Raw genomic sequence first — 17,589 nt, forward strand, 5'->3', positions numbered from 1 at the left:
TGGTATTACATAGCTGTCTGTGGGTCCATCCTCCTGACTAAGGATTGTGCACTGTACTGAATTTTGATTTGCATATCACTGATCTACTTTGAACTCCACAGTCCACAGAAATGCAAGGGCCAGGTCTTCTTTAGCTTTGCCTTCTCGATACCTAGTACAGAGGTTGGCATGGAGGAGTGGCGAATAATAATAAGTACCATTTTTTGTGGTTTTAGTATGTGCCAGACACGACTCTCATTATCTTACTGGAGCTTCATAGCCATCCTGTGATGTAGCTGTTTACTTAATCCACCACTTGGAGGTGTGGGAACCTACGTCCAGAGCAGCACAGCACTGCTCAACATCACACAACTCAGAAAGAGCAGAGCCAAGATTGGAACAGAGTTTCCAACCTCAGAGCCTGTGCTCTTGACTGTGAGGTTTCACTGCCCTCCTGTTCCTGTCATGGGCCCATGATGAATCGTCCAATTCCTGAAATGGAAAATTCTCCTAGAAACCCCCAGCCTGTGGCTGCTTCCCCACCATATGACTGAGTACATGAGATACCCTCCCATGTCTTCTGTATTTCAGGCATACTTTTCTCAGCCAATGGTTGCTGCGGCTGTCATTGTTCACCTGGTGACTGATGGGACCTATTATGGGGACCAAAAGCAGGAGACCATCAGTGTCCAGCTGCTTGATACCAAAGATTTGAGCCACGATCTAGGTGAGCATGTTCCCTTGGGCATGGCTTGCTCTTGGTGCCTGCTTCTGTGTCTCCCCATGGGTGGCTGTGAGGATTGGCTGAAAATGAGTTCTTCTCTCTTTCCTCTTTCCCGCTTCTATTTGGCATTCTGGCTGCCTTCAAATGAGGATGTGTTTGTATACCCAGAGAAATCTGGGTCTGGCAGATTTGGGGATAAGAGGTCAATGTCAAAGTCTTCCCTTCAGTCCTTCCCTTCAGCTAGACACCTTTAACCTCAGGCATCACATATGATCCTTGAAAGACCCTGGGAAGGAGACTGAGCAACGGCCATTTCCCGTTGTACGTGTCAGTACCTGAGACCCAGAGAGGGGCATTGAGAGACCTCAGGTCGCATGGCAGTAGCCAGGAAGAGAGTAGAGTGGTCAGGTTTTGGGGATCGTAGCCCACTGTTCTTTATCCTATAGAAAGAGGTGTCCGTGAATGCCCCCAAAGTAGTTATCATGTCTCCAGCACAACCCCCAGACTTCCCCAAGGGAGTAGGAATAAGAAAAGGTTGGATTCAGGAGTAGGAAAGCAAGTGAGGAATCAGGTCCTAGCTCTTGAGAAGCTGCCCCAACACAGGGCCCAGGGGTGGTCAAGGGCCAGAGTTGTCCCTTCTCCCACTCCTCTGCGTACCCATATGTGCATGGCAAAGAGGAAAGAGCCCTGACTCCAGAGCTGAAAGCCAAGGTTTGAATCTTGTCCCGGCTGCTCTCTCATCTTGAGGACCTGAGTGATTTTCTTGACCTCACACTGTTTCCCTCAGCATCTTGCTTTCCTCTTCTGCACAGTGGGGATGGTGATGCCACACAGTCAGAGTGAGATATTAAATGAGATATTACTGAGACTTAACACTGTGTCTAGCACAAGACTTGGCACTAAGAAAGTCCTATTATCCCTTTGACATTTCCAATATACCTCTGGGCAGCCATTCCGGGTGTTTGGAATTCCAGGCCGACACTGACGTCCAGGCTTCAAAGCTGTGCCTGCACCATTCCTCAGGGAGCTCATTTCAAAGACCATAGGAAGCAAGCAGGCAAGGTCACTTCAGGGTCAAGCAGAAGCCAAGGGCGCAAGGAGGGTTTTTTGTTTTGTTTTTATGTTTACTTATTTAGTTAGTTTTAAAGGCAAGGGGGAACATGTTAATAAGGAAGAGAAAGAAAACCCCTCTGGACTTATCTGGATTCCTGGGAAATTTCCCTAAGTGAGAAGCAAATATTTTCATAGCTGTCCTGGCATTGCAAAGGGCTCCGAGGAGAGGTTATTTCAGCGGAGTGGGGAAAAGTCTGGTTCCAGGGAAGCAAGCTCCTTAGATCCCACTGCTTGAGGCCTGGAGCTTCCACACGTGCCTGTCTCTCCCCACTGGGTCCCCTGTCCTTTGTCCTTAGCATCCGGGCATTCCAGCAGAGGCTTTGCAGCTCTGAGAGAAGGGACCACAGAAGAGGGAGCTTCATGTCCCCACATAGCAGGCCTGCCAGGACGTAGGTAGGATTATCCCACTTTTTAGATGTAGAAACTGAGTTTTAGAGGCTTGCTGGAGTCAGATAATTAGGAAGTGGCTAAACCAAGACTTGAACTGATGAGATCCATGGAACACCAAAGCCAGCTTCCATTTCATGAATTCCATCCCACGCCATCACTCCCTTCCCTCTACTTCCGGATGTGCCTTTTCTCTCTGCCCCTCTCTCTTCCTTCTCAAAGCCTGGGGACCTGTTCCCTCTACTAGAAAGAACTCAGGGCTTTTGAGTGAGGCAATCTTGCATTCTACTTGGACTGTATATTGCTGGTTGCTCTGTGTCCCTATGGGAAGCCACATCCTACCCAGGATTCTCACTCTCATCTCTACAGAATGGGCATAGAGGTTCTTAGCTCACAGGGCTGCTCCCAGGTTCCCAGATTACCAAGGAGAGTGGGCTTTTTACCCTGGAATGGCCTGTTGCTGTGAATTATTTCCATCGTCTGACTGGGAAGGCATCCTGAAAACTAGCAACTCAAATCATCAAATCCTAACGCAATGTGGGAGGGAGGTGAGGGCCAGTGATGCTTGGCAGGCCAAGGGGTGGCCCTTTGGGGGAGGGAAAGGGGCTGTGGGCGCTAGGTGAAGGGAAAGCTTAGGGGGTAGGGAGGCAAGAGGATTGGAAAGATTTCGAACTAAGAGAAAAAGGCAGACAAAGAAACTTTCAATCAAACTCAAAATCCCCACTGGCCACCCAATGGTGCTTTTGTGCAGTGACATGAAAGGGTCTGGGGGCTTCGGGAAGGGCCCATTGGGGAGGGCGTGACTGGCCTTGAGTAATGAGCCTGGCCCCTCGGCCCTCTGTCTCCCCTGACAGGCCTCCATGTCCTGAGCTGCAGGAACAATCCCCTGATTATCCCTGTGGTCCATGACCTCAGCCAGCCCTTCTACCACAGCCAGGCGGTACGTGTGAGCTTCAGTTCACCCCTGGTCGCCATCTCGGGGGTGGCCCTCCGCTCCTTCGACAACTTTGACCCCGTCACCCTGAGCAGCTGCCAGAGAGGGGAGACCTACAGCTCTGCCGAGCAGAGGTAAGGCACCCTGGGTCTGCTTGCCCTGGGCTGTTTTGTAGCAAGTGGAGATGGAGGAATTCTGAAACTGGGTAGCCATGTGTGTTGCTGTAAAAAGTCTGTGTGCTTCTCCCTTCTGCATCCTCAGGCCTCTGATAGGCTCTGCCTTTGGGCTTCAGAGGCCCACACATCTCTAAATTCCAGGGGTGATGGAGGGAGGCAGGAATGTGTGGCAGAAATAGGACCTCCTTCCGCTGGCTTGCAGTCCCAAAGCTGAGAGTGGCTCGCAGGGGGGTCCTGGGAACATCACTTTCCCTCTCTGGGCCTTAGCATCCTCATTTGGATAAAGAAAAGACAGGTGGATTAGCTCTCTTTCAGCTCTGAAATACTGGAACATTCTGCTTCCTAAGTAGCACCAGCAGGAAATATAGCCCTCCTAAATTTAGGGGGATGGTGGGGGACTGGTATTTGCTTCATCCCAGACCACCGTGTATTTCAGTAATGGGTAAATCTCTATGTCTTCCTCTAGCTCCTGAGATCCCCCCAGTGGTCCAGGAGTCTGTCTGTTAACTGCATAACATCACTCCATCTGTGCTTTTGATCTGGCAACTGTTAATGCACCTAGTTTGGAGCTAAGAGAGGATAGTGTTTCCTGGGAAGAATATGAGCTTTGATGGGACTTTTACTTGGGTTTGAATCCACCCCTTCCTGACTGTGTGTCCATGAACAAGTCACTTCATTTTTCTGAGTCTCAGTTTTCTATTTTGGAATAAGCAGATGATGATATCGACCCCATAGGGTGGTTGTGAGGGTAAAATGGTGTGCTGTAAATGAAAGTGCTCTTGCAGATTATTAGACACTGTCCAAAGATAGTGTATTAGTAAAGAATATTTATTGCTGCTTTCTGACATGATGGTGGTCCTTCTCTGCACAGAATTCTGCATGAAGTTCTTAGAGTTAGAGCTGGAAGGTGCCTCAGAAATCATCTAGTATGCCCAGAGCGTCCAAACTTTGGTGTCACTCTCTAGAATTCCAGGGCCCCAAAAGGAGAAGGACTGGTCCAGGGTCACACAGCAGCTCTCCAGTTTGTTTAGTGAGATCCAGAAGGAGAAAGAAAGAGTTAGGGTCTTGGTGGGCATCCCCAGAGTGAGGCCCCCGAAAGGCCATTCAGCTCTGGCCTGTCTACCTGGGAGCAAGGAGAGGCAAGATGAGTGGGGAGGGGGCACACCAGCCTTTCCCATGCCCCTGCTACCACAGAGGACACAAAAGATGGTTGCAAAACCCACATTGTTTTGCACCCACTGTCTCTAGCTTCTGTTGTGCAAAGTCTGTCGCAATCATTCAGAGGCAAAAGAGCTCCTTAAATATCACTCATTGTTGTATTTCACCCTAAGAGGGCTTTTTCGTCCCTGGCTCTCCAGACTATAAAAATAAGTTAATTCTCAGAACCCAGGGAAACAATGTTGATGGAAAATGCAAATCCATCAGACCTCTTCTGCAGTGCTTTCCCATCCTTCACCAGCTGCCTGGACCATCCACAAGTTGACTGAGGCCAGCGCTGACTTTTTTGAATCCTTAATTAACAGTTCCTGTGCCAGAAGTAAACAATAAGAAGTGTTTAACCTTGGAAACAAATCAATCAATAAGTATTTGTGGAGTTCTTTGACTTGTTATGGAAGAACATTGATCACAGGCAAAGTGTTGCCCTGACTTCCACTGGTTGCATGACTGTGAGCTCTCCTCCTCTGTGGGCCTCAGTTTCCCCATCTATAAAATGATGATGATGGATTGGATGTTTTCTGTGGTTCCTTCCTGTTCTAACAGTCTGAGATTCTCAAGAGCTAGGAGTGGTGAGAGGGAAGAAGAAGGGACCAACATTTATTTTATTATCTTATTTCTTTGTCTTATTTCATTATCACACCTGTCCTGTGAGGTATGGACAGAGGGAGTAAGTCAAAGTCTTCTAGGCAATAAGAGGCAAAACCCTGCTTTGTCTGCCCCTAAAACCCATGCTCTGCTCACCAGAGCCAGGCACATCTAGGAGACAAGGGGACTTTTCATGGCTGCTCACATGTGAGCATTTAGTCAGTGAAACTGAGTAAAGTGATGGAGATGCAGCCCTGAGGGCCTCGGCTGGCTTGATCCTGAGCTTAGACCTGGCTGGGACAGGCTGAGCCCCCAGGGCTGCAGGACCTGCTCCTCAGTGGTCCAGGGGAGGAAAAGATGGCAGCTACTCCTGGGGAGCTAAAGAGGCATTTACCCAAATAGGCAGGACTGTGCAAACGTGTAAATGCATTAAAACAAACAAAGCAGGAGGAAAGAAAAGAAAAATAAGCAACAACCATAAAAAGCCACGGGATGTTTTTCTTCATTAGCAAAACACCAAGGTAAATATCGTCACTTTTTATAGCACAGAGTCAGCTGGCTGTAGTAGGAACATCCCTACATCCCTGTAGTAGGAACTTTACTCTCAGCTGTTTCCCAGGTAGTGAAAGGGGCTCTCTCCACGCCCCCACCATGCCTTCCTCTCCTCCCTCCCCCTCCTCTCCCTCTCCTCCATCTCCTACCCCTCCCTCCTCTCTCATCCCTTTCCTTTCTCCTCCTTTTCTTTCTCTTCTCCTGAGAGCAGTGTGATCTCTAGTGGGCTGCCATGAGAGAAGCACCACTACAGAAAAATCAATTCAGGCCATGTGTTCTGACCTAGATTCAAGGGTCTCCAGTCCTGGTGCAGTACTTGGAATAAATTCAGAGTCCCAAGAAAACAGGATCAGGTTTCCAATGAGAGAGGTCCAGTTGTGGAATTCTAGCCAAATCCGAGTTCCACACCAAGTTAGAGGAAAGGGGAAAGATAAGGGGGAGGGTGTAGTGATGGTGGTCGGGGAAGTTAAGAGGCTTCTTCAATGAGAAAAGCAACAATCATGAATTGAGGCTCCAGTGTGTGTAACACACACACACACACACACACACACACACACACACACACACACCACCTCTATCTATCCTATGGTTCTAAAGAGAGATTGAGAAGTTTGTTATAAAATTCAGTGGGCCATGTGTTTAGACAATTAATTTCTTTCCTTCCATCCTTCCTTCTATCCTTCCTCAATTCTTTCCTTGCTTCCATCCTCCTTCCATTCTTTCTTTCCTTCCTCCCACTCCTTTTATTTTTTGCACTTTTTCTTCCTCTACCTCAAACTTTTCCCACTTTTCCAGCCCATCCAGAGAAAGGCAGTTGTGATAGGGGGCTAGCTTTTAGAAGGTCAGCTTTAGGAGGAAATACATTCTTCATGTGACTAGATTAACTCCTTTCAGCTGGGGTGGACTTAAACTTTGGGTGGGGATGGGGGTGCCTATAGGCTGGAGCCAAGAGTTCGGAGAGTCTGAGCATGGATAGGAGCCCACACGTGGAATATCCCATTAGGTGAATAGAAAGGAATTCATATATAAGATTGCAGCCCATAATGAAGCTTCTCATGGCCAGAAACCAGAGGCTTGAGATTGCTGCCCACAGACTCACCCAACATCTCCAGCCCACAAAAAGATTAGCACTTTTTAGAACATCTGTTGGGAGTCACTGGTCTGGGGGATATACCTGCAAATGGGACAGCTGTGCTTAAGTATATATGTATTTTCAACTGTACTGGATACTGCCTGACTTTTCTCCACACCCCCATCAGTGTTCTATCAGAGTTCCTCTTGTTCCATATCCTCGTCAATATTTGGGATTCTCAAAGTCTATTTTTTTCCCAATCCAAAGGGCTCTGAAATTATATGCCTCTGTATTTTTGTCCCCATAAAACCGTGATCTCTGAGAGCTGGAAGGGCTCCAAGAGATTCTCTGGTTCTTCATCCTCATTTGAGGATGGGAAACCTGAGGTCCAGGCAAGGAAAGTGGGTCTCCAAAAGTCACCTAGTCCATTAGGTGCAGAACCAGCATTCAAATCCAGTTCTCAGGACTTCCAGGGCAGAGTTCTTTCCTCTTCATCAGAAGTTTCAAGACTGCTGTCACACAGGCCAGACTAGGCCACAAACAGCTTGTGTTTGTTTGGCCCTCATTAGTTATTTTCTTTAACTAGTTGCCAACATTTAAGTATCAAGAGAGTTGATATTAAAAACCAGAACTCTTCCTCCTCTTAAAGACATCAGAAGACTTGGAAACACCAGGCCCTCAGTCCCACTAGACAACCTCAGACTAGAGTGAGAACTTCTCCCACTGGGCATGCGCCTCTCAGCTCACTTTGCCATTCAGATCATCTGCCTGGACCCTGTAGGCTGCTGACCTTGCATCACCACTCTACAAAATCTCACCTAAGTCCTACCACATCACTGGCCTCTAGAATCCCAGGGTGGAAGAGCCTTTTAGGATCCCTTCCCCCAGTCGCCTCATTTCCGGGCAGAAAAATGAGTCCTATCTTGATAACTCTTCCTCATTCTCTCTTCCCAAGTGATCCCTGCAGTGTTTGTGCAAAGAGCATTTTCCCTTCCTTCTCCAGTGTTGAGCATGCTCTTCTTTTGCTGTCCCCATCTGAGCAGCCCAGAATGATTTCTAAACAATCTGCCTGTTACTATCTCTACTTCCCTATGGCATAATTGCAGCTAAGTAGCAGGCCACTGGAGTCAAGCCATGAGCCAAGGGACAGAACCAGGAGTAGAGCCCTCATCAGCCCTTAAGCTGCTAGCCCTGTGTGTCCTGGGTGGAGTCCTATCTCGGTATCCTCTGCTATACATGATTGGGGGCCATTTCATTTGACAGTGGAGGTAGCAGTTGGGGGGCTGGCTGTTGGATCACTTAAGGATCTACCTCTCTATGGAACTTGAATCTGTAAGTAAATTAACATATATATATAAGAAGAAAAGAAAATCCCTAAGTATCTGATTAGCTCTGCATCTGGGGGCATCTCTACCTTTGCCCACCTCTTCTTTTTTTCTTTTTGGTGAGGAAGACTGGCCCTGAGCTAGCATCTGTTGCTAATTTTCCTCTTTTCGCTTGAAGGAGATTGTCCCTGAGCTAACATTTGTGCCAGTCTTCCTCTATTTTGTATGTGGGACACCGCCACAGCATGGCTGATGAGTGGTGTGTAGGTCCATGCCTGGGATCCAAACCTACAAACGCCGGACCACTGAAGTGAAGTGCATGAACTTAACCATTATGCCTCTGGTGGGCCCTTGCCCATCTTTTTTCATAGATCAAATCACCTGTGTCCCTTCTCCCATCCCTCCAGTCTGCCACTTTCCTCCTTCTGAGAAATGTCTTAATTTTTTCCTTCTTTTGTTATTTCTTATTGACCGTCCATCACTGGTAATAAATACTTCCCTCATTTTCTTTTTTAAGAAGCCAGAGGCTTTTCTTTTGTTTTGTTTTCCTTGTTTTGATTTTTGTGTCTCAGAAATGACAAGGTTGTGTCAGGGAGTTATTTGGGAGCACCAGTTGGAGTAATATTTATCAGTTCTGGACAATGTGTTCACACAGGCCTTTCCAACTAACAGGAAGGCAAAGAGAAGAGCAGGGACTTAGGGGACCGACAGAGCTGCATTGGAATTCTGTTCATGCTGAGTGCCTTTGGGCGAGTGACTGAAACTCCCTTAGCTTCAGTCTCCTCTTCTTGAAAATAGGAGTCATAATAGTACCTCAAGGAGTTACCACTATAATGCAAATAAAATGATGGAGGTAAAACGCAGTGGCCAGTGCTTGGCACATATTACCTCCTTTCCTCCTTTCTTCCTGTTTTCAAGCCTGTAAGCCAGGTGCAGACAGATGTGCTCATAAAGCAGACATGCCTCACTCCCCAAAGTCTGTTCTGGAGGACACTAGTCTTAAGAAATGTCCAAAGAAAAAAGGTTGTCAGAGTTTGGAAAATGATACGCACCTTGGCCCCTTCTGGAAATCCATAGTGTGCTTTAGAATGCTCAAGGTTCTGAGAAGTCCTGCAATAAAGAGAGCTGATTGGTCTCTCCAATCAACACTACCCTATTCACTTGACCATGGAACTTTTAGGTCAGGTAACCCGTGTGCCCAGGGAATATTTTCCTTCCACAGTAGAAAGAGCGAGAGTAGAGAGACTACCTTCTCATGGAGTTTCATCGTTTCCAAAGCATTTCTCATGTGTTGGCTTTTCTGTTCTGCAAACACGCTGGTCCCCATCCTGTCCTGGACCTTTGCACCTGTTCCTTCCTCTGCCTGAGTTTCCCTCTTCCCCAAACCTTTGCATGGCTGATCCCTTCATTTCATCCAGGTCTTAGTTCAGATGTATATCCCTTCCTCATGGAGGCTCCACTGGATCCCTCACTACATGTGTCCTGCTCTGTCACCCTCTATAATTTCACCTTGTTTTAGTGCCCTTACTGTGCATATCACTCTCTGAAATGGGCTCATTTATTACTTTTCTTTGGCATATGTCCTCCCTCCTCAAATATACAGGTGACAGGAATCTCTGTGTTGCTGATGTTTAGAACAGTGTCTGCTACTCGGCAAGGCCCCCAGGCAAAGTCTGTTGAATAGACGAATGACTGGCTGACATGTCACCCTGTTGACAATCTTGAGAGACAAATCATTTCCTTACTTCCACTTTACAGATGGAGAAACTGAGGTTCAGAGTTTTATATAACTCTCCAAGGTCAAACAACTGATAAATGGCAGAGCTGGGGCTGGAGCCCAAGCTTGCCCCACTGCCAAACCCTGTGCTCTTTCTATTCTAGGAAATCAAGTTTTTCAGTGTATCCTTTCCCTATAAAGAAGAACATTAATGTGCAAAGAATGGGGGTTTGGGGAGAATGCTGTGTGTACCTCAATGGCCCCACACCCCAGAGAAGCCCAGAGTCCTTGTCTTTTGAAGGGGCTCCCAGAGCCCCCTGGGTCGCCATCAGATGGGAGCCCAGGGGCCTCCTGGGAGTGCGGAGTGAGCATGGCCAAATTCAAGGCATAGGTCAAAAGACCAGCCTGGAAGCTGGTAGCTTACAGAGTAAATCTATTTAAATTGGAACCATGTGGCTCTTTCCCCCAGTGCTTGCACAATGCGAACAGATGCATTGTTTGGTGTCAAAGCCCTTAAGTTGACTCTACAGCTGCAGTCTTTTCGAGGTCTCCACATGGCGCAGAGCCGAGGCTGTCAGGAGCAAGGAGGAGGGCAGAGAATGGGAGTATCTCAGCAAGTGTCACCTATTCCTGCCTGCCCTGCATTTCGGAAGGGGGAGTATGTGAAGAGTGCAGAGCCCACATCAGTGCAGGTCTGAGACCTCAATCAAAAACTTGCCCTTTTCCAAGGATTTTTAAAAGTGAATTTGTTGGTGATGTGTTTTGGAGGCTTTTAGCTCCTCAGCTCCCCCTCCCCACTTTAATTCTCACCATCCTTTTGCGCAGGGGAGAGAGCGTGAGGATGAGTAACCATGTTCCTATAAAACCCTCAGCGGGGTATCCTGAGACTGGCACCAAGAAAAAAAAATTGGAAATTTCTTCATCAGCTGGTTGGGCCACCAATTGCTCCCTCTCTCCTAAATAAAAACAGGAAAATGAAAGTTTTGCGGCTGTGGATGCAAATCTAGCTGTTTGTGCACACTGTATGCCAGGTGTTGGGGTAGACAGAGTCAGAGATGCAAAAGGTAGAGAAAATTACCCCCTGGAAGCTTTCAGTGTTTGGAATCAACACCTCAACCTCTGTAGAGTGCTTCAGAGCTGTTGCGAGACACTATGCCATTTGTTTCCTGCTGTCTACTAGATGCAAGGCATTTTTATTGCAATGAGAAGTATACCAAGATGAAACAGGCATTATCTCTACCCTCAGGGAAGTTCTAGTCCAGGTGTGGGGCAAGGTTAACAACAAGGACTTTGGAGTCACACATCTGGGTGGGAACTTCAACAAGTAACTTGATCTCCCTGGTCCCGATTTTTCCAACTGTAAAATGAGTAACACTTAGCTCATAGGGTTGTTCTGAGGATGGAGTGAGCTCATGTATAAAAGCAATCAGTGAATAGTCACTAATGTTACTGAGTGTCTGTGTAACGATATTATAAGGGGAAAGATCATCTAAGCACGGGGGTTTTATGTTGTTTCCATTTCCTTAAGGATTAGCACATATTCCGGCACATGGTGGACACCCAGGACCTGTGCTTTCAATGCATGAAGCATGAGGCAATGGTGTTACAGAAAGGAGGGCAGAAAGCCTGCAAGGGAGCTCACCTGGGGACCCCGTAAAGCTTCCTGTAGACATTTACATGCAGCTCAGACTGGAAGAATGGGTAGAATTCACATTGGCAGGGAGATTGGAACGGCAGCTGCAGCAAGATGCAAGGCAGGATCTCTGTACAACTTTACTAACAATTCATAAATCACTTTACAGTTTATAAAAGACTTCTACATTCAACACCTCAGTTGAGTCTCATGACCCGATGAGTTGGCCAAATTTGAGAGTACACTGAAGCTCAGAGAGGTGATGTTCCTTGCTCAGGGTTACACAGCTTCTAGGTAATAGAGCATAAATTTATTTATACCATTAGCTACCATTTATTGTGTGCTTTTGTGTGCCAGGAATTCTGCTCTCTGCTTTTCCTTAGCTATCTGGTTTAATTCTCATGACGACCCTTGGAAGTGAATACTTTTATAAAATATGAAGAGGCTTTCATTCAACTCAGTACCTGGCAGATAAGAAACTCAGTGAATACTTGCTGTAATCATAATGATCCCTATTTCACAAATGGAAAAGCTGAGGTTCTGCAAGCTTTGGAGATTAATAACATATATAACTTTCAAGTGGCAGGATTTGAACCCTGGTTTGTTTGTTTCCATAAATTGTGCTCTTAATCATAAAGTTTGATCACTGCCTCCAGAATCGTCTTCACCAAAGCCAGTACCTCTTCCTCTCCTCAGTCTTGGCCTCCTGGAAATTTGGAGAGAAAAAGCCATTAGCCTTTATCTTCCAGCTGGAGTACAGTGGTCCTACAAGAAAACTCCCTCTCACCCACTCTTCCTTTCCTTTTCAGCTGTGTGCATTTTGCATGTGAGGCCACTGACTGCCCAGAGCTGGCTGTGGAGAATGCTTCTCTCAACTGCTCCAGCAGTGACCGCTACCATGGTGCCCAGTGTACTGTGAGCTGCCGGACAGGCTACGTGCTCCAGATACAGCGGGATGATGAGCTGATCAAGAGCCAGGTGTGCACAGGTGCTGGGCTCAGAGCCCTTCTCCAGCCCAGGAAAGGCTGACAGGGTGTTAAGTATGTTCTCTGCTAAATCTCCAGCCCTTAATACAGTGCTGCCACATAGTAGATGCTCAGTAAATATGTGCTGATTGAATGAATCAGTCCATCATTTCTAAGACAATGGTTCACTGGCAGAGTAGTATTCCGTACAACAGGTATCAGAGTCTTTGTGTAGGTTGCAAATCTGGAAAACCATGGGCTGATCATTTTGGAATGAAACCCTCACAGTCAGAACTCTGCTACAATTGAATGGGCTGCTTTAGGAAGAGGCGAGCCCTCTGTCAATGAGGTGTTCATTCATTCATTCACTGTAAAACATCCCTTCATTGGGAAACAGATGCTGTACTAGGTGCTAGAGAAAAACAGTCACTAAGATAAACCTAGTTCTTCCTCTCAAGGAGCATAGGTCCTCGTGATGGAGAGCAGACAGTGAATGAGCAATGACCTCACCATGTGATAAACACCCTAAAGGGAAGTGTAGGCTGTTGTGGAAGCACAGGGGGATTCCAGGAAAACACCCTGGAGGAAGTGAGTTGAAAACTGAGAACTATACAGATGGGCAAAGGGATGTGTGTTGGGGAGAAGGGGAAAATATGTTGAGCTACACTAAAATGGGCAGCCAGAAGGATCTTTATCAACCACAATCTGACCATGTCAGCTCCCTGTTCCCCTAAAGATAAACTTCAAACTTCCTGACCAAGATAAAAGGGCCTTGCACCAGTGGACCTTGCTTGCCTCTCCAGCTTCATTACCTGGGAGAGTTCAGAAAAAGAAAATTCTCTGTCTGTAGCATGCTCTTTCTCACCAAGGGGCTTCCCTTCCTGCCCCTATGTCCTGCGTGAGAGTAGTGGCAGTGAGCGGATTTGAGATGTGGCAGAATGTTCCTTCAGCCAGATGTTGCTGTGGGGTCTCAGGCAGGCATGAGGGAGGGGGGCAAAGTGGCAGTGAAACCCTGAGATTTGAGGATTCCAGAGCCGTCATTAGATGCAGCCTTTTCCAGGGTCCCACCAGCTGACTTCACCATCATGCTGCAAGCACACAGGGCACATTCTTTGTTGCTGGGAACGCCTGTTTGTACAGAGCTTCTGGACTTGAACAGAGTCCCACTGGGGAGCGCTTGGGCCCTCGATTGCTTGTCTTCGACACCTACTTCTGTGTGTCAGACACAGCAGGTTTGAACTCCTGTGGAAATAACTAGGCTGTTTCGGCAGTGAGAACCTCTACTCCCTTTGATCTATGCTTAAGATGGGGGAAATGTCCTTTGCTTTTAAAATCCCAGATCAACATTTGGCATCCCCTAGGATTTGGCAACTTCTTGCTTGAATGGAAGCCTCTGAGCTGCCCATGACTGTGCCTCCCTTGGCTCTGTAGCATGGCCTAGCCCTTCCACTTGCACAGCTCTGCCATCTTCTAGTTAGGTTCAAATCTCTGCCGACACTTTCACTTTCACTTTTCCCAGCCTTGTCCTTCTTCATGTCTACCTCTCTCAACTATTGAACCATCAAATCTCATAGTAGGGAATGGCTCTTAGAGCAATCCTTGGGCTCAGTGCCAATGGGCAACTCAAATAGGGAAAGGGACTTGCGCATGGTCTCATAGGACAGAGGACAAACATCCAGGTCTCTGATACCTCAGGGCGATGTCCACTCTGTGCCACACTCTAAGACAGGCTCCCTATAACCCCCTCCAGAGCCAAGAAAAGAGACAAAGATCAACAGCCAGGGTCCCACTGTTATGCCACGTTTCAGAGGCTATTTCGTGAAAGAAATCATCAGTCCCTGAGAGGTCTGAGTCTCAAGATTCTCATCAATACAATAGAAATAATGATCTGGGAGACTCCACGGATGGTAGTTAAGAGCATAGCCTTTGAGTTCAATTCCCACTTATCCTCTCTTCAGCTGTGTAACTTTGAGCTGACCACAATGTCTCTGTGCCACAATTTCTGCATCTGTAAAATGGAAACTAAAATACCTAATTCAAACAGTCGTTGGGATCACTAAAAGTGAGCTAAAGGTAAACACTAAGCATTGGTCTCCTAGTGCCTGGACAAGACTCTGAGCTGTGGCCTGGTGGCAATGGGTGTTTCCCTACATTGAGATTAGGTCTGCCTCCTCACTGTGCCTGCCTCTGTCTTTCAGACGGGACCCAGCGTCACAGTGACCTGTGCCGAGGGCAAGTGGAATAAGCAGGTGGCATGTGAGCCAGTTGACTGTGGCATCCCGGACCAGCATCATGTCTATGCCGCCTCCTTCTCCTGTCTTGAGGGTACCACCTTTGGCAGCAAATGCTCCTTCCAGTGCCGTCACCCAGCACAGTTGAAAGGTATCGAGGGCCCTTTGGCTTGGCTTGCCCTGCTTCTTCTGTGGGAAGCCAGAGGCTGCTTTCAGGCCCTCCTTCTGGGTCTCAAACACCAAAGGTTGGATAGAGGTTTTATCTATTCTCTTGATTTCTTTCCACCAATTGTATTTACGTAAACTATCCTGTTATGCAGCTAAGGAGAAAGTAGAGTATGTGTAAGTATAACAATGAAATCTCCTCCAAAATCTTACAAATCTTGAAAAAGAAAAGAGAGAAGAACGAAGGGAGAGAGGGAGGAAGGAAGAAACAGAAGATTATAAGAAAGTAACATTTGGAACTGATGTGACTAGTTCACTGGATAGGATTATGGCCCAGAAAGCCTGAGAGGTAAGTAATATTATTATTCCCATTTTCAAAGAGGAGGAAATCAAGCCTCAAAGAGTATAAAGAACTTATCCAAGGCCACACTATTAGTGGTGATATCCACATTGGGGCCCAGGTCTGTCTTTCTCCAAAGCCAACTGCTACACCTTAGTAAGGGCTAACTGATAGAGGAGCGGGTGTGGACAGGAAGCATTTACTGGGATCTCCTGTGTATTAAGGTGAGAAAGACATAGTCTGGCAAACTGGAGAAGAGGCCAAATTTTGGAAATGAGTGAGAGGCTGGCTTGGGTGTCCTAGAATATCAGGACTAGAATGGCTCTTAGAGCTCATCAGGAATAACTGATTATTGGAAATATGGGGAAACTGACATCCAGTGAGAGGAAGGAAAGACCTTGTACAAAACCACTGAGCAAGTTAGCACCATTATCAGGATGAATTGGATGTCAAGTATTGGATTTTGATGTTATACCCAGTTCCTGGAGGTGCCAAGAACCACTCCTGGGTTTGGTTTATCAGAGGAAATGTTGCCCCCTTATCAGATTTCAAGAATGCTATCTCCCTCAAGACTCTGAGCTGTGGCTCTGTTCTCAAGCATGGGTCGTACCTTGGGGTCCGTCATTCTATCGGATGGGAATGAGTGCACTTCTGTGAGGTGTGAGTGGTTTGGAGGGAGGTCTGTAAATTCCCTGAAACTTAGATGCAATATTATATATTCATCAGTTTCAGGCATTTTGATGAATGGAGAGAGTCAATAGTTTCCCCAAATTTTCAAGGGAATACAGAGCTTCAAAAGATACTGGACTTGAGTCCCTGGAGGGCAGTGGCTGTGTCTAATCCCTTTTCACATTGCTGTCAGCAGGCCCAGGACCTGCACATAGTAAGACTCCATAAAGTGTATTGACTGGATGGCTGCATAAATTGATGAAAGTCACACCTGAGAAAATGTTTCTTTTAAGAAATGAATGGAAGACCCACAGTCTCACTAAACTGCCCCAAAAGAAAAGCAGGAAGCATTCCTGGATGCATCCCTTAGTTCTCCTCATTTTTAACCCAGGAAAATTTTAATTAAAAAACTGTAGACATTTCTTTTGAGCTAATGTAAGGATATAGGTTGGAGAGAGGTGAAGAGACCAGTGGAAATTGTAACCACCACCCTCCCCAAATGTCAGGCTATCTGGACCCTTCACTTGGCCCTATTTGCCCAGATGTGGGGTATGTTAACAACTCCAGACTAGGAAATCACGCTTCTGTTCTCAATCAGAGGCTCTTGAGAAAAGGAGGTGTATAAATTAGCATTGATTATTACAGCCCTCATTGTGGCTAATAATAATTCTTAATCAAAGTGATTCAGACTTGTCTGCCATTGCTTCTCTGCTGACTATGGGAGAAGGGGGAGACCCCATTGTGGAGATGAGATCCCAGGAGGATCACCGTTTTGATAGTTGTTGATCCCAACTTTGCTCTTCCCTTGAGAATATGGCGAAGCATCTCTCCAATGTCTACATTGACCCACTAGGACCCACTGGCATTTCATGCACCGTGGTTCTCAACATCACGTGGTGCTCAAATTCCAGGTCTGATGCTTCTGCTTGTATCTGGTGGCAGCAAGGACGGGGAGGAGGTCCTGCTACCTCTCTTGAGTTTGTTAATGTCTCCTATCTGAAGTCAGGGGGTAAAGTGAGCAAAACAATTTTTCCCCCATTTTTTGTTTGTTTCCCTTTCCTACCTTCTTCCCTTCATTTTTCCTTTCCCTGTAGCATGATTTAAGAAAAAAGAGCACTAGCTTTAGAAACAGACAGACTGGAGTTCCACTTCTGGCTCTGTCCCAACTGTTTGATGTTAGGAGAGCAATTTCACGTCTCTGAGCCTCAATACGCTCATTTGTAAAGTAGGTGCAGGAGTGCCCACATTGAAGGGTCAGGTTGAGGATTTAAAGAGGTGGCATGTATAAAATGCCAGAGCCAAAGAAAATGCCTAGTAAATACTCATCTTCTCCAAGGGGCACTCTTGTGAGGACTTATGCAGTGGCTGTCCTCCTAGCCCTGACCTCTTTGTCCCATGGAGGCCTTAATTCTGGGAGCTGTGGAGACCTGCTCCACCTCCATGCTCCTCCTGGGACCCAGGGGTTAGCGTCCTTGGATGAGCAGCCACCATCCAGGACAAGTAGTCAAGTGTAGCCTCTGGAAGCCTGGGGTAATGCAGGTAGCACCACAAGCCCACTTGTCCCTTGTATTCCAAGTGAATTTTTCTTGAATATCCTGACTTTCACTTAAATTCCAAGCCCTCTTCACGATGTGTGCAAAATATCCTGCAAACTCACAGCCTTAGAGTCACTTCTGCCAAGGTCCTTTATCAAATGAGCACTACAAGCACAGACAGAACCTACAAAAATGCATGAGGGGAAAAAACACTCTCAAGTTCAAAAAAACCCCTGTAAAATCGAAAACATAAATGTTTAATTAAATGG

General features: G+C 46.8%; 1 protein-coding gene across 1 annotated transcript in view; it reads left to right on the plus strand.

The window, feature by feature from the left end:
- Window positions 1–17,589, plus strand: part of PAPPA (pappalysin 1) — a 236,685-nt gene that overhangs the window by 171,245 nt on the left and 47,851 nt on the right. The window contains exons 12-15 of the mRNA XM_023628753.2: window positions 571–706; window positions 3,058–3,271; window positions 12,225–12,393; window positions 14,579–14,762. Of these exons, the coding sequence (XP_023484521.2) occupies window positions 571–706; window positions 3,058–3,271; window positions 12,225–12,393; window positions 14,579–14,762 (703 nt within the window). The remainder of the gene's footprint in view (window positions 1–570; window positions 707–3,057; window positions 3,272–12,224; window positions 12,394–14,578; window positions 14,763–17,589) is intronic.

Source organism: Equus caballus, chromosome 25 (assembly GCF_041296265.1).
Source record: "Equus caballus isolate H_3958 breed thoroughbred chromosome 25, TB-T2T, whole genome shotgun sequence".
Taxonomy (NCBI): domain Eukaryota; kingdom Metazoa; phylum Chordata; class Mammalia; order Perissodactyla; family Equidae; genus Equus; species Equus caballus.